Genomic DNA, 22752 nt, shown 5'->3' with positions numbered 1-22752 from the left:
CACAGGGCCAGATTTTACCCGCTCCATCTGCCATCAGGGAGCGGGCACCGGCCACCAAAACTTTCCCTAGGGAATCGCGGCTTCTACAAGCAGGGGGAGACCCGAGACGACTTCCTGAACCCGGTTGCGATGTAATGGGATGGAGACGCATGTAACAACACGTATAGCAGTAGGGCAGCACACAGCAGGGGCACAAAATGGACTGTCCAGCTGCTGGCCTGGCCTAATGGGTCTTGTAATTTTACCATGTAAAGTCCCCAAGGTGGCCCCTGTCCCCCCAGATTCTATGTGTCTCCTCCGCCCCTGTAGTACTCGTTAAGATTGCTTATTATCTGATGAGGTTTTGAGCATCTCTTTAACTGATGATGGGCTGGCACATGTTATTCGGGGAAGACATTTTTCCAGACACTTTGAAGACTCTTTAATAGGCTTTCCATGAAATTAATTAATTGACTTTCTAAGGCATTTGGAATTTGCCTACTTGTATAGTTATATTTTTTAGTAATTCGCAAATCTTAGCACTTAGTAACTTCATTTACTTTTGTGCCATATTCTGTCTTGAAATTACTTGAGCTATGCAATTTTCTGATAAAACAAAGAAATCAAGATTCAGATAAAATAACACTGATTTTCATTAGCCTGTACAAAATAAATAAGCTGTATTGCATTAAAATGCCTCCGGTTTTGATTTGGTTGAGAATAGTGCATTTGATAGCTTGCCCTGCACGGTTGAGTATAAACGCATAACGTTTTTGTAAAACGTGGGCAAATAAATCCATATTAACCAAAAACAAATGTATTATTTTGTTACAGACTTAATATTTCTTTTTTACATTTTGTTTTACATTTATTTATACATTTTCAAGAAAACAAATTAATCCAACAGTAATAATGCAAGGGGAACGAGCACATATGTCAATTCATCAAATTTTCAGTCCAGAATGCCTTCCCTCGAGTCCATCTCTATTCAGCAAAGCATAACATTGCATTATCAGTTCATCAATTCAACTGTAACTAAGTCGAGAACAATTCATTTGTCAACAATCAATTGGAGAACAGTGCAATCAAGAACAAACAGAAACAGCGGGAAAAAAAACCCCAAAAAACATTTCATAAATTGGAGCCTATGCAATTCGTAGCCATATCCGTTCTGTGCAAAGTACGCAGTTTCAAGTCTGTCAGGAGTTCATAAAGTGCCTCATCAGATCTGGCCTAAAGTACATCTGCTCCCTATCCTCCGCATAGTCCAAGAAAGGGGTCCAGATCCGTCTGAACCTCAATAGCTTCCCTTCTAGTATGGCTGTTAGCTTTTCAAGACCCATCAATTCCCACACCTTCATCCACCAATATGCCACCTGTGGTCCCTCCACCGCTTTCCAAAATCGCGCCCTGGTGATTCGTGCCGCAATAAGTAACTGCGCAATTAGGGCTGCTCTGGATCCCATCATCGGGAAGGACCCATCCTCCGGCACATCCCCCAGGATTAGTATACACGGGTCCATAGGAAGCAGCGTGCCCGTAACATCCTTGATCTTGGAACGGACCTCTAACCAATAATCCTGGATGACCGCACATTGCCACCACATATGCCCTAAGTCACCCTTTTCTCCACACCCATGCCAACATGTATCCGGATACCCAGGGTTCATGGCATGCAATCTAGTCAGCGGGAAGTACCAATGGAAGCATATCTTAATTGCGTTCTCTTTTACCAATGTACATCTGGAGCTCTTGTGGGCCCTATGCCATATGCGCTGCCACGCTTCCTCTGGAATTTCAACCCCCAACTCTCTTTCCCACGATAACATGTAGGGGAGCTTTTCACCCTCAGACATTTTATAGAAGGCCATAACAAGCCGCCAGCCTATGAGAGCTCTGTCCCTCAAGAATTCTCAGTTCTATACCGAATGGCACTCTGCTGACAGCTTGGCGAGTTTCCCTGTTAGTCAGCCAGTGGCGTAACTGTATGTACCTAAACAACATTCCCCCTACGACAGTCCGAACTTCTCCTTACACTCCTGGAATGTCAGTGGTTCCTGGTCTACGTATAAGTCCCTAAGCCTCAGTGGTCCATGTGATTCCCACCCTTGGAATGAGTTGGGAGCCAATCCCGGTGTAAATGCCGGATTTTGTGCCACAGGGGACAGTGGACCTAGACCCAAAGCTATCTCTCTTTGCACTCTCGCCTTATCCCAGCTTTGGAGCGTAGCAAGCGTTGTAGGCAGAGGTCCCCCCTGATAGTTCTGCGCCTCTTTGGGCAGGAAAGGGAAATATTCTAACAGCAATGGAGAGGCTTCCTGCTCTATTTCCTGCCATTTAGGAGTTTCAGCGGGGCTCCCCCAGGCCAACATAGGGGCCACCTGTGCCGCTCTATAGTAGCGCTGAACCGAAGGCAGACCTATACCCCCCTGTATCGCCTTTCTCGTCAAGAGTTTATAGGGTATTCTAGGTCTCTTATTTCCCCAAACAAAGCGCCCTATCTCCTTCCGCATATCTATAAGATCCCTCTCAGGAATCCGTATCGGCAACGAGTAGAAGGCATATAGGAGCTTTGGGATAAGCGACATCTTTACCTCACTCACCCTGCCTAACCAAGACATTTCCTGTGAATCCCACCGACGAAGCCATTCTTTAGCTTCTTTAAATAGTTCCGGTATATTCGCTTTAAATAGGCCTGCATAGGTCGGGGTCAATTTAATCCCTAAGTAGGGAATGTTTGTAGAAGACCAGGGAATGGGAAAGGCCGTCTGTGTCTCCGCCAGATTCTCCGGGAGCTCAGTCAATGCCATACCCACAGATTTATTTGCATTCACTCCAAACCCTGAATTTTTTTCAAAATTAGACAATAGGCGCATCAGGGGCGGGATGGACTTAGTTGCGTCCTTTAGGAAGCACAGCAGGTCATCAGCGTATAACGCTATCTTATGGCATTGTCCTGCGAATTCAAAGCCCATGATCTCCCTACTCAAATGGATATGTTGTGCTAAGGGCTCTAAAGCTAATGCAAAAAACTTGCCCTCACTCAGCTCACTCAGCTCACCCAACCATACACTTTTTGAGGCTTAATTTTCGAATTAGTACTGTCAAAGCACCTGAAACACCCTCAGAAACACAACTATGTTTAAATGTACAGGTTGGTTACGTGTGTATTCTGACATGTTTTACGCATTAGTTGCATGCAGTTTAATTTCATTGGGCCAGAGTCTGTCTGGGGCTTAATTTAATGAGCCGTTTTTGAAGAAAATAAAATCTTGTAGGTTAGACGTTTAAGCAGATATTTTGTCAGAGCTTTTGCCTTCTTCCAAATGTCCCACTTTATGGTTTGCACAATACTTTCTGATGTATGTGCCTTCTCCATGGCATGGTGTTGAAGTGTGACCATTCACTTGAGTTTGCTTGCGTTCTTAAAGGCAGTGTATTGTCCTCTTAAAACATCTGGCCAGAGTGTATGCGCATCGCTTTCCAATGTATTTATTTAAATGTATAAAGTGCACTAAACCCGGGGGCATCAAGGCGTTGTACATTAGCTGGGCAAAACTTGGGTTGTATGAACATAGTAATACATACAGTATACACACAATTGGCATAGTTGCTCTAGGTAAAGAGCCATGTTGTTATTCTTTTGCGGAATAACCAATACAATTGATCCGCTCTCAGGTTGGGGGTAGGGTGTTCCACAGTTTAGCTGCAGTGACTGGGAGTCAGTCGGTTTGTGTAGGCGGTTCTGGTCGTCCTGGATGCTTGAGCTCTGGAGAACTTCTGGTTGAGGAATGGGGGGGCCTGTCTTGGAGAGACAATTGTGGGTTATGGTCAGTATTTTGAATTTGATCCTTTCTTTAATGGGGAGACAGTGCTCTGCTCTCCTTGCGGATGAGATGTGCTCTGGTTTGGGAATGTTCAGGGCTGAGAGGAGGGCGTTGTTTTGGGTCACTTGTAGTTTGTGAACACTGCGCTCGGATGTGCAGGTAAGCAAGACATTGCAGTAGTCTAGCCTTGTGCCTATGACCGGACGGGCAATGGTGAGATGACTGTCGGTGGAGACGAAGGGGCTGCAGGCATTGATCAGTTTGACTGTGTGGGCAGCAGAGGAGGAGATAGAGTTAACTTGGTGTGTGAGCGATAGAGAGGCATCTAGGTAGACTTCTAGCGTTTTTACAGATTGTGAAACTGGGATTGTGATGCTGTCTATTGAGAAGGAGGCATATTGGTTGCCAAGTTTTTTTTAGAACTGAGGATATTGCAACTATTAGCTCAGTCTTATCGTTGTTTAGACACAGGGAGTTCTTTTTTTGCCATCCACGCTTGGATGATCTGGTAGTTGCCAGATAGTGGGAGGAGGATCTGGGTGTAGTCAGCATAGTTGATGTAAGTTATGTCGATGGAGTCAAGGAGGTTAAACAAGGATTTAATGAAAATATTGTATAGTGAGGAGGAGACACAAGAGCCTTGGGGGGTCCCTAAGTGATGGTTGCTGGTGGAGTGCTTGCGTTTTCCGCAAAGACTCTAAATGTTCTGTCCTTCAAGAAGGAGGAAATCCATCTAGAGGCTTCCGGAGAGAAGTTGATGGCTGTGGAGAGGTGTCGGCAGAGTATGCTATGGTCAACGAGGTCAAAGGCCGACAAGAGGTCGAGGAGGAGCAGGATGGTGGATTTCACTGAGTCTTTGATTTCATCTAACTTGTTTTTCAAGTCCAACAGGGCTGATTCCGTGCCGTGACCTGGGCGGAAGCCAGATTGGCAAATTCCCAGGATGTGCTTGGTTTTGAGATATTGCTAGATTTGGATATAGGCCGCCCTGTCAAGGGTTTAGAGGAGGAATAGGACTGTTATGATGGGTCGGTATTTGGACCCTACAGGGACCAGTGAGGGCTTCTTTAACAGTGGAAGAACCCGTGCCTCCTTGAGGCTGAATGGGACCAGACATGATGAGAAGGAGGAGTTGAGGAAGGTGGTCACAAAAGGAATCAGTGTTTCAGTGCATTCCTTGATAAGTGTGGCTGGGCATGCATCTCCCATACATCTGGTGGGCTTTAGGCCTTTTAGTATGGTGCTGACCTCATCTTCAGTGACTATGTCGAAGACCAAATTGAGGAGTTCTGACGAGGCGGTGTGGTGGTGGTAGGTATGAGCGGGTAGGTTGACGGGCCGGTGATGATTTGTTTCTGCAGTATTTTTGAGTGGAAAATGGCTATTTTTCCTTGCAGGGCGTTTTGGATCTCAATGCACTAAGATTCGTCTTTGGTGAAGTCAGGAGCCGGGGCGCAAGGGGTTTCAAGCTCACGTAAAATGGTGAAGATCTATCTAGATTTGGAGTTGGCGTTGGCAAGTCTGGTGTTGTATGTGGTGTATTTCACTTGAAGGATCACTTGTTTGTAGGTCTTTGCAGCAGTGGTGAATTTGGCTTTAAGGGTAGGCGACACAGTGTCCATCTACAGAAGGCCTCAGCAGGAGGGTTTTGTGGTGCTGAGAGCCAGAAGGTCTGGAGTAAACCAAGAGTTCCAGTGAAAGGATGGTTTCATTTTGCAGGATGGTAGGGGTACGATGGTGTCAACTGCCAATCGCAGCGTTTTGGCGTAAAGGTTGTCCAGTGAGTCTGTGTCAGTGTGCAAGGGGTCTTTTGCTTGCAGAGGATTGAGCAAGGGCAAGATGCAGTCTTTTGTAAGCTTGCGTGTGAGGGATGGTGGGGTAAGGGGTTGGGATAGGCTGGTGGCCTGCTGAGAGGGATTGAGAAGGCGATGATGTGATGATCCATCCATGGGCAAGGCAGGTTGGAGAGTATTGAGACATGGCAGTGTGCGACCCTTGGAGTGTGTGGGTGATGTGATTTGTTGCTGGAAACCCAGTGTGTTGACGTGTCTTCAATGGAGGCTGCGTTGGTGTCATTTGGGTCTTGTAGCCTAAGTTAAGGTCTCCCAGGAGGAGAATTCTGGAGGTGGGTTTGATGTTTGTGGATAGCAGGTGTATGATGTCTTCTTCGGATGAGAGACGTGGGCCAGGAGGGCGATAAATGAGGTGTAGGGTAATGATGTTGGGGTGGGACAGGATGTTGCAATTTTGTGGTTGTGCCGTGTTAAATATCCTGATGGCAAGGGTGTCTCTGGTTATCAGTGCGACTGCTGCGCCTTTGGCGTCTAGTCTATTGCAGTGTGCGATGGAGTAGCATAGGGGATGGCGATCGAGAGGGAGGGGGCCGTGGTGGCTTTGAGGAAGGTTTCTCTAACTGCTAATATGTCTAGGCTGTTGGACGAAATGAGGTTATGGATGTCCAGGGGGTGGGCTTGGATGGAGCAGGTATTGACTAGTGCGCCTCTAAGTTTTGGTGTTGGAGGGTTGATGGCTGGGGTGGGCAGTGTGCTGCTGTGGGCAGTGACCAGGGCCAGGCATGGCAGCGTAAGCGTAGCAGTGGAGCTGCTGTTGGTAGTTGTCAGGGCCAGACATTGCAGCATAGCAGTGGAGCTGCTGTGGCCAGTGGTCAGGCCAGGCATGGCAGTGGAGCTGGTGTGGCCAGTGGGCAGGATCAGGCATGGCCGTGTAGCAGTGGAGCTGCTGTGGGCAGTGGTCAGGCCAGGCATGGCAGCGTAGCAGTGGAGCTGCTGTGGGCAGTGGTCAAGGCCAGGCATGATAGTGTAGCGGTGGATTTTCTGCTGGGGTGGTGGTCAGAGAACCTGGTGTCATAGTAGGAATGGGGGTGGGTCTCTTGTAGAAGTCGGATTTGATGGTGGGCTTGTGTTTTATTGCTGAAATGCTTTTTTCCAGCGTTTGTGTTTTTTTGTGCGTGTGAGGGGCGACTCTTAAATTATTGCAGGCAGGCATTGCATTCTTTGCATTTGTTGCGTGGGTGCGGCACTGAGACATGCGTTGCAAGATGAGGTTGGTCGAGGGGCGGTGGTGGTTGGCTGCACAATTTATAGCATTCCCCTAGGATGAGATGTCCAGAGCAGAGTTTGTCTGTTGAATGTCAGGGTGAAGCACGACTCCCAAAATGTCTATCATGCTAGATACATTTTTGTTCGTCATTCAAACGATCAGCCCATGGGCACATTTTCTCTAAAAATATCACACATTGCATATATAGCTCTCCCAGGTATAAAACAAGGTTCAGTCACAGCATAAAACACCATCAGGCCTGGTTCAAGCCTTTTATTCTTTCCAGGTGTATTGAATTCCTTGGAAGTAATTGTTACAACACTTATGGGGGGGAAGACTCTGGCATGGAGCACTGTATCAAAATGGACCCAAATATCACAACACATTTTAATTTAAGAGATCTAGTAGATAAAACCGAAAACATGTTGGCTTTTGTGTAGGCATATGCCGGACTCTGCTATAATGGCACTACCTGGTCAGAAGATGGTAGCAGCTGCACAGTTCTGTGAGCAACAAAGCACATGAAAGCAGGGCCTGGCTAATACCTTTACACAAGCCACAACTGTTGTCATTGACAATGCCTGTTATTAACAGGACTTGAGTGCAAAGACATACATACTTGTAAATCAAATGGCTGAAGGCACACTTTTTTATTGCACCAGTAGCACGTTTATAGCTGCAAGTGAGCATTTCATTCTTAGGAGAGTGCTTTGAAAAAACACTGTCAGGCACTCACAGTGCAAAGTTTGATCTTAACGAATGATAAAGCAAGCTAAAAGCGATTGCAGTAGGATTTGTTTTGGGTGGGATGGGAGTGGTAGTGGGTGGCAATAACCAGAGGGAGTTGCATGGCCATACAACCTCACATCCCATCTCCCTGTTAGGTGTATCCCAATATAATAGCTAAGGCTTTTTTTAGGTGGCACTGCAGTACCACATAGTAGCCAAAACTAAAAACAATAGTGACAGCACTGAACTCTTATTACCTTGCATACAAGATTCATCAGACCGGAAGAGAATGGGCTAGAGCTACTGAATAAACGCTACCTGTCTGAAATGACTTGACCCACAGCAAGGCTCTGCCACGAAGCCAACGTCCTGAAGGTGGCTCAAGAATACCTTATTTGCAGGACATCCTCATGTATTCTTTTTACCCTGTGATCATCTTCTACACTCATCAATGTTCATTCTCACTCCCAATGAGTGAGGATTGAGACATTAGGAATAAGAATAATGACCGAGGAGTGGCAAGGAAGTGAGAGGTAGATGCTGTACCTTCGGTCAGATAAGAAGCAGGTATATTTGACAAAGATATCTCGTCTGTCCCACAGGTGACAACGGTAGTAAAAACACGAGTCTTTCATTTTGGAGCTCTAATATAGAGTTGACCTTTTTCTCAAGATTTGACTAAGCCAATAGATTTGAGTTTTGTGCAGTACCGTCTTATCTAGGTGTGGCCAAGCACAGATATCACGGTGCACCTCAGTCTGTTCCTAGAGCACTGATGCCATTCCAAATGAGGCCTTCTGAACTCTCAGCGAAGGCACCTTAATTGAACTGAAACCTGCCTGCTATTGTATTGCTCGTCCCACACACAGCTCGGCCAAAACACCTTATGCTGGCTTGAAGCACGCCCTCTCATTTTAGTACTAGTAATTGCTTAAGTACAGTTCTGCCAGTACACACCAAACCTTAAATGCAGCCCTTCCTGCTATTCTAGTACTAGCACCCACTCACAGTCAGCACTGTCAGTGCACATCACTCATGCGGAAGCTAAAAGGAAGCTTTGTTGGTGTGCTTAACTAATAATTTACAGCACTCCCTTATTTTGGAGTACTGAGATCCAGCTCAGCTAATGTATCTCAGTCTTGACCCACAGCACCTCATCTTATTCCTTTTTATTTGCTTCACCTCTCTTGCCTCCTCCATCCCCCTCTCGACATGACCCTACCTCACTCTCCATCATGCACCCATCCTCAACACCCCACTGTGCCTATCTCCTTTCTCGCCCTACTCCCCTATCCCCTTTAATCTCCAGGCTCATCAGCCCCATTCTTTCCCAGGCAATCGTTGCATGCTGCCCAAAACCTGATTTCCACAGCACATGCAGCCAGTGCCCATCGCTCAAGAACAGTCCCTGCTTTGCCCTTTCCCTGTCACTGCGATGGCTCCCTTGTCAAGGTGGCACCCACATACGCTCTGTAGGCTTGCCCTAGTGCCCTGCCTGTATTGGTTCTGAGCTTGGCATAAAGGCCAGCCCTTGCTCTCCTCTGTAGCCGGCAAGTCCCATAGATGGCTCGCTATGGTGCCCTTGCTCCACACCTCTTATCTGAAGCCCAAAGAGACGCTAGGCGGAGTTGGGTAGAGGAACGAACTGCAGAAACTCCGTGGGCCGGAGGAGCTGTCTGACATCTTGTGATTCACGAGCCTAGCAGACCTTTGGCTCTACAAAAATATGACGAATCTGGATGTTGTTGCATGCCACAATGTATTGACATAAAGCAGCATCTCTTTGCACAACAGATGACACCAAATAGAGCAATTGTACCAAAGAAAACAAAAGCAAAGAATTCCTCTTTTTTTTCATAGTGTATACCACGACACAGCCCCATTGGTGCAGTATCATGCACGCCAATCCAGGAGCCAATCAAATCCAAAATTGAAAATGTCCTAAATTCTCCCAGCCCTAAATACCAGCAACGTCTGCAAGATCTTCTGAGAATTTCCCCAGTGCTAACCTTGGAAAGCCAGAAAATATGTGTCAGCTAGAGATCTTGAGCTTCGAGGCTGTACAACTGTGAAATTGTATCACACTCTTTTTTAGAAGAACTTAAATAAAATCTACTTTCCTTGTTTGTGTCAGTGGCTCCCCTACTCTTTCTCTAATTCATATTCTTTAAGATTAGATGTCTCCTCTTATCTGGCAACTATTGAATAGTAGCTCTAGTCACCACCTGTTGGCAGTAGGGCCCTTTTCATAATGCTGGACATATTATAACAATATTAGATCACTCTGCCTGGCGCAGTGAAAATCTTTGTGCAAACCCTGTTAGACTCCAAGGTCCTGGCGTTGTAAACCTGCATTTCTTTCATTGTACGTTATTCTCAAAAGCCATTTTCAATATCCATCTCCCTGTCATTTTCAGCCACCCCTTTCGTGTACAAGAGGTTTGTCAAGCTACCCAGAGACATTAGTCATATTCTGTTCCTTTTAACCTGTATCTTAAAATCACTGCAGGGAATTCAATCTTATGTTTAGAGAGATAGAAGAGGTAAGCAGAAAACCACATGGGGGTCTTCAAGAAAACCGCCTTGATGTCACACCTAGTCATACTCTAGCTAGATTCATATTGGGCAAGCTGGGATGAGACTCTCTGCCTGGTATGTATTAGCCACTGGGCAGCCACGCTTAGCAGTGGCTTCACAATTCTCTGGCCATCATTACAGGTATGGTGGTAATTCTGCAATTCTTCCTCAAAATTACTCCCAAGCTCGTTTACTGTTTTCGCCACATGGTCCTGCAGATTTACCGCAGGATTTGGAGTGTTGGTTACGCGGTGTCAGTCTCCATTTTTGGAGTCCTTAGGACGCCATGGGGATTATGGCAGATGTACCTCAAGCAGTCATTCCGTTGTGTTAAATCTGCCGTTTTTGGACTTGAAGTAGAAGGTGTTCCTGTAGATCATCGCATGATTTAAATCCTGCCCTTCAACGCCAAAACTATAATCGTGCAGTACGGTTAGTTAACGCACTGTCAAACTTGTGGTGAGGTCCTATGCCTCCTCCAAACGACATTTCTGTCCTTTCTTTGGACATTGAAACAGCAGGTTTCTTGGTGGATGGGGCCTGTGGACAAGGTTATTCTTTTTCGTTTTTCTACCCATCAACCATTGACCTGTGTGCAGGATGTTCTATGCCAAACATCTGTTGCATTTTGCATTTGTTTTACTTACTTTGCATGGAACATTGAGGAGGACAGAGTACATTGGCGTATCATATTTCCAAAGGAGCAAGTTACATCTGTGAATTGCATCCTCCGCCATACGTTCTGCTCTTCATTCTCCTATAGTTTCTCATGTTGCCTGATATTATTAACAGACATGTGCATGAACAAATGTCATTCAGTCTCTAGCTTTCTGCACTTTTCTCATTGCGTAACTAGATGTATATAGATTGAGAGTGCGTTTGAGGCTCTTTAAATGGCATGCAGCTGTATGGCTTGAGTCACATCTAATGCATTTGCCCAATAATTTTTTTTTGTATGTAGATGGAAAACATGTGAAGACAATAACTTTCCAACTTTCAAATTCTCCACCCTCGGGGACCAGCTGGACTGTGGCTCCTAAAGTGGAAGCTGAACAAACAGATATAGATGGCATAGCCGACATTACCTGCGATTTTTCAGTTGCATGTGAAAAGGTAATATTGCTTAATATTTTAGCAACGTTCATTATGCCGGTAGCTCGCAGATCACATGTGCATATCCTGTTGCTGACTGTGAACATAAACCATGTGTTATGATGAGTCAACAACTCGTGGCCTTTTCACAAGGATGTTTGAGAGTATTTTTCATCAAACTAGTTGGGTTTGAAAGATGTATAATCATTCAGTTGTGTGTCAGGTGAATCTCAATTATGTTTCCAGTGAGTAGATCAGCAGGGTTTATAGTCATTGCATCAAATTCTTTACATCTAATACCTTTCCATCTAAAGCATTTGCAGCGAATAAATTAGCATTGAAAGCATTTTATTTTATTTTTAATTTTTTGGGGGGTACGCCCCCAAACCCTTGTTTTTTAACCTTTAAAACCCACCACAATACAAATTAACTCTTTACCAACCCAAAAATTCATTTTTTCGATGCAAATGCATTCGATGACAAAGCATTAGATGCAAAGACCAGATACCGATCAAAGCAGGTTTAGTGCTCTCTGCTCCAATCTGTGTGTGATCTGCAGGCCACAGATTTGAATCCTTTCAAGGTCAACTCGACCTTTTATGCTTTCGAGGTCGATAAATGAGTACCAACTTCGGTTGGGTGATATTGTATGTGAATATGTTCTATGGAAAGTGCATGCCATTATTGCAGGTGCAGCATACATTTTTACCGCAGGACTTTTATACATCTGAGTTTGCACCTAATGAAGGTTACTTGTGTAGTAAATTGATAAATGTCTAATTCAGAAAACAAGCACCCCCCATTCATTGTGTGTCTATAAGGGACCTCAGATTTATGAATGATAGTCCACCATGGATAGAACATAACTTGGCAAGACATTCTAAAACCATATCGTGGCTTAATATTAATGATGCTCCAATGTTATTAGAAAGTGTTATGAAATGATCCTGCTGATGTAACCCAGTTTTATCACTAAAACCCTAATAATCGAACATAACATTCATGCTGTATATTCTTGAACAATGCTTAAAATCAAATGTGCTAACGAAACCCAATGTTATCACTAGAAGCCACCAAAGACTTTCCAATTATATAATTTCTTCAGATCCCCTTTGCTTGTTACCATCCGATTTGGACTCCCAGAAGGTAACGCCAGACAATTCACTTATTTTCCCCTGAAAAAGCAATGTTTTCCAATCTTTATTAAAAGGGCTTACCTATGACCTGTAGATGCTTTTCTCACAGACACTGTTACTTTTTTTAAACACGTTTCTGCTACACTAACAAAATACATGTAAATCTACATTTTACTTGCTCGTTTCCATACACATCCTTCCCATACAATTCATAACCCACAGGCATTTTATGGTTTGTTGAATACCGGTATTTCAGATGGCTGTGTTGCAATGGGGCCTCATAGTTAAGGTGGCATAGCTTCGAACACCTGCCGAATTTCAGGGGGTCTGCTGTATTAAATCAGCACTTTAACGTCACTTCCATGTAAAGTTTTTTCACCGAATATATATATATCCATATTTTTATCCAAATTTTTCTGCCCATCCTTGAATGCCCTTAAGCAAAAAAATGTGTTAACCTGAGAAAACGCTGAAAGCAGTGAAAGAGACAGCAGCCTTTCCTTGCCGGTTTATGCTTTTGATGTGGAAAGGCCTGCTGAAATATGTTAAAAGGTGATCAAACAATAAGGTTTTTGGTTTGAGAGCACAGAAATATTTTCCATCACTAGAAGCTCCCAAATCTCAACCCACCATCTAGGAATGAGATGCTCCACGGGTGACGTCTAGTCCTGGGATAAAGTCAAGCAAGCTGCAAATAAAAGGTTTGAAAAAAGCTGAGCACTCACCGTCATAAAGTGTGTATGTATTATCAGGTATGTACCCCTGAAGGCTGCATGGCAATTTAGATGCCTGTGATGTCCTTCATTCCGGATAGATCTACCTTCCACAAACTATGGGTGCTGGAACACGGCGAGCACATCTCTATTGAGCATCCTTGTTCTCACAACTCCTCCACAATGATGGGGCTACCTGCAAAGATTCTCATGGACGTAAGAAGGGTTAAGTACTATCTTAGCACATATTGATATGAGTTATCCTTCACTAGATTGCATCTGGAAGATTTATGTTCTCTCTCCCATACGTGGTACTATGACCCTTCAATAATTGTGGCCCCTACATCAGGAAGGCGCATTTCAAGTGTTGTGTTTCCACCTTTCTACCATGAAACCTGTAAGCATATGGAGTCTTCCTTATCCGAAGTCACTTCTGTTTATCCTCATTCAAGGCCCCCAAGCCCCCTTTCCTGAATTCCCTATTTGAACACTCAGCTTCCAATCAGGAGGGTGCATCATTTAAAATGTCTGTGGTCACAAATCACTGGAGGCTTCCACATCCACACTTTCACACGTCTCTTTGCAGAGGTTTCAGTTGGTTGTGGATTCCAACTAGGAATCGAAGTGCAGGTAATGGGGAAATGTGCATGTCTGCAGGGACGTAATTTCACCAAAATGCCAGGGGTAGCGGAAGTGACATCACAACACCACGCCCCCAAGAGTGACATCACAGGAAGTGATGTCCTTTGACCACGCCCCCACATGGCATTACAGGAAGTGGCATTATCCCATAGTACATTAAGAAAAATATGGCTACGATATGACTGTATTGTGACATTTCATACAAGAATGGATTTGCATCACATTTCATCAAAAACTCCCTCTTGGGTACTATTTAAACAGTGTCACAAAAGGAATGAATAAGCATTTGCAACTGTGGCTACTTTTTCATTTTTCATTGGTGCCCGAGACAATTATATGGCCCAGTCCAACCCTGATGACCTGTGTGAAGTGAAGCACAGAAGTCAGCATGAGTCTGGGCCCTGGGCCTGCGCTCCACTCCCCCTACTCCCATCCCCAGGAATTTTCTAATTAATGACCTGCTGCCAAAAGCGCTTCACTGATCTGACATGCCAGGGTGACCCCGACAAATGAAAAAGGTGACTTTCTGTGAGACTCCTTTCTCAATGCCCCACTAACAAGAAGGTAAAGGTGGCGCTTTTGTTCACCTATTATCTATTTAATTACTTGTGAGCCGAATCATGGCGAGGCTCAGGCATGATGCGTAGATAAAAGCCGTCCTTCGCTTGTTTATTTTTTCCCAAAACGTCTCCAGAAGTGCCAGCGTGGGCCTATTCTGTGGGGCAATTTCATAACTTTATGGAGTGATTTTCTAAGATGTGTAAATTGCTCACAATGGACGTCTGACGTTTTACTTGTGTGCACTTTGATACCCATAGATTTTTTTTGTGTGATTTGCACTATGAACTACTGACGGATCCAGGTTAAACTTAACACGCGTATTTTGCACATCGAAGTGCAAAGAAGTGTAAATGCCCCCCAAAATGTATGCTTGTTGGAGACTTTTAAAATGGATTCGTGGCACGTGCTAAGAACGGCTGGACTGGATTCCTTAGGAACCAGCATGCAAATGTGATGCTGACGCTGGGACATGTTTTTCTCATGCAGAGCGTATGGGACAGGTTGGAACAGTGGTTTCGTTCTGCGTCCCTGTTCCACCTGCCAAAAACAAAAATGCCCCACCGTATTAAAAGAGGTGCAAAAACGAGACGATACCTTTTACATCAGGTTTTTACACCTGTTTTAATTCGCTTGAAATGTAGGCAATGCCCCCCATTAGTGAGATTATGATGGGGATTAGGACAAAATTCACTGAAAACGTGTTCACAAATCTTTGTACAAATTGCACTGTCTCTCAGTAGGTAAACAGAATGCCGTTGGCACCGCGGCAGCAGGCGAGACGAGTTGGTGATTGAAGCACTGTGGTGGAAGGGGTATAAAGCGTGTCAAAGGATCCTTGCGTTTCTCATCCATGTCAGTTGGACAGCTAGGTTTACATTACGGTATCATAGTGCCATGCTTTGTTTCTCTTTGGCATGTACAGTACTTCATTGGTATTGTGGTTGACCTGTCACTCGAAGCCCTGGTATTTTAGGGACATAATGCACTGTTACAAGTTAAGAAACCTCAGTGTAAAAAAACAGCTATTATTAAATTACCAAGAGAGAGACGGCAAATCGTGAGTGATATTTTTAAATAGTCAATACTATTAACGTGCTAATATTTCTCTTTGCAGCATCTGGCAGTCAATTGGGAGCACAGCAGGACTTCACGGTGCACTGTAATTCACGTGCCGTCATTAGATGAGACATTCTCTGTATGTTTCACCTCGTCGCCGGCATGATCTATCAATTCCCAGCCACATTACAGCTCCCTGATGCATTTAAGGAGTGGGCGAGAGCCAATATTACGCACAAATTAGCCTCGGCGTGGAAACGGTTTTAGGTGCAAGGAGAGCAATAATGGCGGGACGTGGTGTCGAATTCCGTTTAGTTTAGAGATTAAGTAAAGCTATTATAGGGCTGGGGGCTTGGGGGTTCTGCAGGCCTCACATCTCTCCATCTGTTTGTGTGCGAGAGGGGGAAGCACGCCCCCGTCCTGACCTCAGCATGGCAGGCGAGTTCAACTTGTTACTTGCCTGCCGCCACGGCGCCGCTGCAGGCCCAGGCTGACCTGTGTGAAGTGAAGCACACAAGTCAGCCTGGGCCCTGGGTCTGTGACTGTGTCGCGGCCGCAGGCAAATAACGAGTTGGTGAAACACACCACGCGCCCGACCTCAGCCTGGGCCTGCAGCCGTTGGTTGCAGAGCAGCCGCAGGCGAGTTGGGCTTGGGCACCACCACGGCATTCTGATTCCGGTAACACAACAACCCCAAACCAGCACAGCAGCACACACCCCCCCCGTCCCCAACCTCAATCCCACTTACCGCTTGGAAGTTGGACTGGAGTAATTGGACAGCAGACGACAAGAGCGCCGCACAAGAGGAACCGCACCTGCTGCTGACTTTGGTAGCTGTGGCCACGCCCCCTCCTCTGATTGGAGGAAACCAGAGGTCGCAGGAGATTGACAGCGGTCGCTGGCCAATCAGCAGAGGTCGCTCTTGCGACCTCTGGCAACCCCCAAATGACGTCCCTGCATGTCTGTGCACCTTTTTACATTGTGTGGGGTAGGTGTTCACTGTGTGTGTAACATATACATGTTGGCTGCAAAACCCTAACTATGACTGATATTCCCCTAATAAGTCAAGGTAGAGAAAACGTTTGTATTAGTCAGGTTCTGCGCCACAGAAAATAAACTATTGGTCATATTTGTTTATATAAAACACATTATTGATTTGCGATATGATACTACTTTGTGCAAGTTAGTTTCTGAGCCAACATAAACCTGCACGCATTTGATCGAGTGCTTGTGAGTGCAGTTGGCAGCAGGAGAGGGTCTGTGAAGTAAACGTGCTTTGGCCAACATTTCTTGCTGTGGATTTTATTTTGGATTTTATTGTGGATTTTACAGCGCCCTAAGCACCTACCTTGAACTCACATTGGCGTATTATTTCTATTTTTAATTAGACCGGCTGCCAAGCCACACCCCCGTTGACCTCACGATTAAAGCACAGGGCACGCGCATTTGCACACGTGCATTTGCTCGAGCACTTATGAGTGCAGTTGGTAGCAGGAGAGGCTCCATGAAGTAAACAGTAAGTTGGATCACGTGCCACACCTTCATCTTTTCTTCCGATCCCGGAACTTGGCACACATCATAATTAACGCTGCTACCTCCGTCATATCAGTGCTTTGACGACCATTTCTTGATGTGGATTTTATTTTGGATTTTATTGTGAATTTTACAGCCTCCTAAGCACCTACCTTGAACTCAGGTTGGAGTATTATTTCTATTTCTACTTGGACCGGCTGCCAAGCCACGCCCCCTGTGACCTCACTATTAAAGCACACGGCATGCGCATCTGTGCGCACGCATTTGATGGAATGCCTCTGAGTGCAGTTGGCAGTTGAGTTGGCGAAGGGAGCCAACAACTTTTGCCAACTCTGTTTATCTTTTCGAATATTGCATAACTTCCGTGTTGCAAGTGTTGTTTGAGTCAATTATGTCCCTGTGGTGTCGCGAGTCTCATTGCGTTTGGAGGACGAGTCCTCTGTCTGTTGCCATTGATCAGTGGGCTGCGACCCACGGGAAGTTAAGGGGCGGGGTTACCGCACGACCGTTAGTTTGAGATACGCAGTTGATGAATAAAGATGTGTTGCACCCCAGCTCTGTGTCGGCCCATCTTTAGTGATGTGTTGCATGAGTGACATGACAGCGTGAGGCGGTCCACACGTAGCAGAACATCACATTGGCGACATTGGCGATGAGGCGGACACGAAGTCTCACCGTGCCTGCCACCTCGGCCCGGCTGGTCGCGCTGGGCCCCATCCTGCAGGGATCATCCGGAGAGGTGGGTGGAACGTGCAGGTGTCCCCACACTGTGCACACCACATCGAGGCTTCGCCGCACATATCTCCGGCGGGTGGAGAAAACTGTGAAAGCTCCCCGTGCAGTGATCCGTCCGGGCGGTGGAGAGTGAACGTCTCCCGCCAACGGCAACGAAGCAAAGAGACTCGACCTGTGCACGCGTGTGCACGGCGGAGCACTGGCAGGTGGAGCAGCGACTCCCTGCTCACATTCCGGGCGGTTGAGAAGCACTGGCCTCCCGCCGACGGCAACGACAAAAGAATCGATCAGGAGACGAGCGGTGGAGGCGTGATCCTCCCGCTCCAATGCGAAACCACACACAAGGCCTCACAGACTTCGCTAACACGCGGCACAGCAGCCCCCTCTTTTGGTGCGAAACGTCGCAAGACACCGAGCGGAAGGAAGTTCACAAGCCACCAACGTCTAGTGCAGCACACTCAACCAGCTCCACTTCATCAAAACCCGACGAAACTTCTCTCCAGCACATTTGGCAAAGAGAAAGGTACGAGTGGCGACAGCCCATGAGCGGCTCGGAAGGAGAGTCACTAACCGTTCCAGTGACTCTTGCCAGACCAGAACACCGGAAAATGACGGACGGCCTTCTAGCTCAACTGCCAGCAAATTTCGATCTCACAGACACCGGCACCGTTGGATCTAGATGGAAAAGGTGGCTGAGGGACTTTGAAGTGTGCCTGAAAGCAGCTGGCCCACTGGAGGATGAACAGAAGCTCAACCTCTTAAACCATGCGATAGGTCAAATGTGCGCGACATTCTAGAAGAAATACCTAAGAACAACATAGACACATACACCAAATTGAAGACAACGCTCACAGAGTACTTCACACCCCACACCAATGTGGACTACGAACGACACGTTTTTCACACCACAAAGCAAAACAAAGGGGAAACCATTGATGCGTTCGTCATGAGACTACGATCAAAATTGAAACACTGTGATTTCAACAATTACTCCAACGACGAGGCCCTCAGGTCACAAATCATAGTGGGCTGCGAAAGCGCTGACTTCCGCAAACGACTACTGCAACAGCCACGCAACCTAGATGAAATTCTACGCCTGGCGCGATCAGATGCTGCTCTCGTGGCTCAAGTAGAGGGCCTGGATGACATAAAGATCACCCATGGAAAACACGAAAGCCTCAACAGACTAGAAGGGACGGCAAGAAACAACAGTGACCCCTTTTGCTACCGGTGTGGACACGAATACCCTCACGAAGGAACATGCCCAGCAATGGGTCAGACCTGCTCCACGTGTGGCGGTGAAAACCATTATAAGGCCGTATGCTTCATATTCCGCAGCAAAATGAGAGGGGCAGAAATTCACAACGTCATCAAGCACGTGCCAAATTGCTTGAACTACAGCGACGACATACTGGTCTTCGGCCAGAATCAAGAACAACACGATGACACGCTAATGAGAGCATGTATGGCATTAGAAGATGCACGGCTCACCCTAAACAAGGAAAAATGCGAGTTCCGCAAGAGAACACTTTGTTTTTTCGGTCACATATTTTCCGAGAAGGTCATGACACCAGACCCAGAGAAAGTCAGCGCGCTCCGAGAAGCGGAGCCACCCACCTCCACCTCAGACCTCAGATCATTCTTAGGACTCGCAAGTTACTGCACAAGATACATATGAGACTTCGCCTCTATCAGTGAACCTCTCAGAGCTCTCACCAAGCTCAACACAGAATTCATCTGGTCACCCCAATGCCAAAAGGCTTTTCAGATCATCAAGGATCGCATTTCCGACGCCAGGAACATGGCATATTTCGACCCCAAGAAAACCACAGAACTCATCGTTGATGCCAGTCCATGTGGCCTAGGTGCCATTCTGACGCAACTGAGTGACAAAGAAGAGAGCGAAAAGTACATATTATCATACGCCAGTTGAAGCCTCTCCAAAACTGAACAAGCCTACTCTCAGGCGGAGAAGGAAGGTTTGGCAGTGGTCTGGGCCTGTGAACATTTTCACTTGTTCCTGTATGGAAAACCTTTCGTGGTTGTAACGGACCATCAGGCTCTCACCTTTCTATATGGCAACCCTCAGGCAAAAATGCTGCCCAGAATAGCCCAATGGGCACTGCGACTACAAGATTACCAATTCACCATCACACACAGACCAGGGAAAGAACAAAATCCTGCAGACTTCCTCTCGCGGCACCCAAAGGAAACATGCGGGCCAGAACCCTCTATCGCTGACCAGTACATTAAATATATCATCCACAGCAACGTACCCCAAGGGCTCGACATGGATCAGATAGCTCGAGAATCCAACACCGACCAAGGAATACAAACAATACTGAGATGCCTAGAAACAGGACGATGGAAACACGCTAAACAAATTCGAGAATCAATGAATGATGACACGAAGCAAGACATCACCTGTTTTTTGGCCGTGAAGGAAGAACTGGCAAAATCAGATGACGGGCTATCACTAAAATTTCTAATGGGCAGAACCTAGCAATAAATGTTATGTTATGTTATATGATTTGTAATGCGCACCTGATACCCAAAGGCTGATGGGCGCAGACTGACAAACACAAAACAAAACAACACATGCAGCCCAACTAAGAACTGTCCATTGTAGCGACTAGCAAGACTCAAAGTCTAATTGGAGACAGTCCTATAGCAACGACTGATTCGATTACTTCGACAGACATAAAGAACAACCAACCTGACAAAGCACCATGCTCGATTGTGGAAGAACTGATGAATTTACCCCCTGTCTCGAAAATAGCCATGCCTAGGAAAGTGAATTGCAATGATGTTCCCACAAACAAAATCCACCATACACAATCTCCCTTTTCTCAAATTCAGCATTGTAATATTTCTGAATGTATACCTCAACATTCTCCATTGCCTTGTTGCAGTCACCAATTATGTTTACCTCATCATCTTCAATCTCACCCCTCTATTATGCTAACCTGACCCCCGCCGTCTTTACTTTCCCCAACATACTGCCCATCCCCTCCTCTAGGCAACATGGGGGGCCATGTACACTGCCCTGACTACACTGACAAAACTTTATGAAACTCTTCAACAACAAATCATTAAAAACCATGACATGCTAGTCGCTTTAGTCGATGTGGATTTCCGCAATCCACCTGCAACCTCATCTTCACGTGGGGAAGCGGTGAAACAAAATAAAATCACCACACAAGTCTCTCAACATTGTGCCCTACTGATTGACTCTGTTGACCAATCAGAGACACTCCTGAACGTCTTGGTTCCAGATGCTTTGGCAACTGGAAACAATGCCTCCGCCAGTGAACTCACAATAAAAGAAATCTCTAATCTGCATCCTATGGGTCTTGCCCCACATAATAACGACTGTAATCCAACCGAGATGCCTCAAAAAGCATGCAATATTCCAGACAACTCTGCCCGATACAAACGTGAAGACTGTTGAGCCCTCGTGTTTTCATTACAACATCTTCACGGGTACTAAGAAGGTCAAACATCCTATTTCACTAACAAAGAACAAGTCCAAAAATAAAAGAATCTTGCCTGAATCGATGCAAGTGAACTCCCGAAAATTCATACAATCACTCACAATTCCAAATAAGCACAGTCACAATACATCCAAAATAATGTCCCCAAAATATGCCAAAATGGCAACTGTACGGAAGATAGCTGAAACAGATCCTTGTAAGAAGCTTTCTAATTGTCCGACTACTTTAGCTCTGAACTACGAACCTCTTAATGACTTTGTACTAGAGGCGGAGCGAATGGATAGCACCAGCATTTCTTTGGGAGCTTAGCCATATCATAAGTCGCCTCACGACCTCCATTCAACCTAGGGAAATGTATCAATAGCAAATTAATTTGACCTCCACTGGCTCCTGACTACACATTTCTCACACTGGAGCAGAAAAGGAATGACCTGTTGAATGTGGCATTTTCTAACTCAACACCATCAGGCTCTAGGTCTACACTGATAGCAGACACCACCACAAGGCAACCATTAGAGGATCGCACTTCGAATAAATTCATAAACAACAATATTGCTAAACAACCGATTGCAGATCCTATTTCTGAAACAAATCAGACTAAGCCTAACAATAGCCAGAAACGCACTCCTTTGGTCGGAATGAAAACGCTTTAAGCCTGCAGTGCAGAGGTGGAGAGTTTCCCATATATACATTAAATAGGACAAGTATCCTGGCCATCTTTAACGATATTGAATCTCTATATGATCTCTGCTCCTCAGATATATCACTAATTGAATTCATACAGGACCCTGACTTAACTCAAGTCAGAATGTGGATCCCATCAGGCATTGTATTGAATAGCTTATGGAAAGCAAAAATGACATTATTCCACATGGGCTTCCATTGGTCCCAAGATTACTATTGCAAAGACAAAATTCCCTCAATTCCAGATAATTACACCCATTCCCCAATCACATCTGACTACCCGCTAGAAATCACATGCGTTAAAGATGCCCATGGCACATGGCGAGAAGTGACCACGGAACCACTAAATGCTCATCATGACCCTTGACATTGATCATCATTGATATCCTAAGACTTGTGAAACACAAGAGAATTTAAACATCTTCTCGCTGATGCACATAATCCTCTCATTGATTACAACATTATTCTCTTACAAGAAACTTGGCTTAGTGAGTCACCAGTGTGGCATGGCCATTCTTTGTCTATAGTTCCCGCCATATTCCATGCTCGCGGCAGACTCTCATCTGGCCACCTGAATACGGTCAGCATGAAATCCCATCTTGTTCTAGAACCATGGGCATCTCTGAATCCATATATGTAACTGATAAGAATAACATCGCCATCCATTTTGTAGCAATCATCAATCTGTACTGGGATCACAATGGCATACCAGATCCGCTTTTCCTTGATGACCTGGACCAAATGCTGGAATTAATTATGCATGGCACTGCAATTATCCATACCATAATAGCTGGTGATCTGGATATCCATTGTTTTGATCATGACTCACCCATCGTAACTAAACACAATCGCCTATGGTTAGAAATCATGGAGGATACACAATTTGTAATGCTAAATGGTTCCCTTAAAAATGACATCCCGCCAAGATCAACTT

The 22752-nt window shown here is 45.6% G+C and overlaps 1 protein-coding gene across 2 annotated transcripts in view; it reads left to right on the top strand.

The window, feature by feature from the left end:
- Window positions 1-22752, top strand: part of ERICH6 (glutamate rich 6) — a 701982-nt gene that overhangs the window by 457534 nt on the left and 221696 nt on the right. For both annotated transcript variants that reach the window (XM_069618380.1, XM_069618381.1), the window contains exon 9: window positions 11134-11285. In XM_069618380.1, the coding sequence (XP_069474481.1) occupies window positions 11134-11285 (152 nt within the window). The remainder of the gene's footprint in view (window positions 1-11133; window positions 11286-22752) is intronic.

The sequence above is a fragment of the Ambystoma mexicanum genome, chromosome 10 (genome assembly GCF_040938575.1).
Source record: "Ambystoma mexicanum isolate Mex_15411 chromosome 10, UKY_AmexF1_1, whole genome shotgun sequence".
Lineage (NCBI taxonomy): Eukaryota > Metazoa > Chordata > Amphibia > Caudata > Ambystomatidae > Ambystoma > Ambystoma mexicanum.
This window is presented reverse-complemented; position numbering and strand designations above follow the sequence as displayed.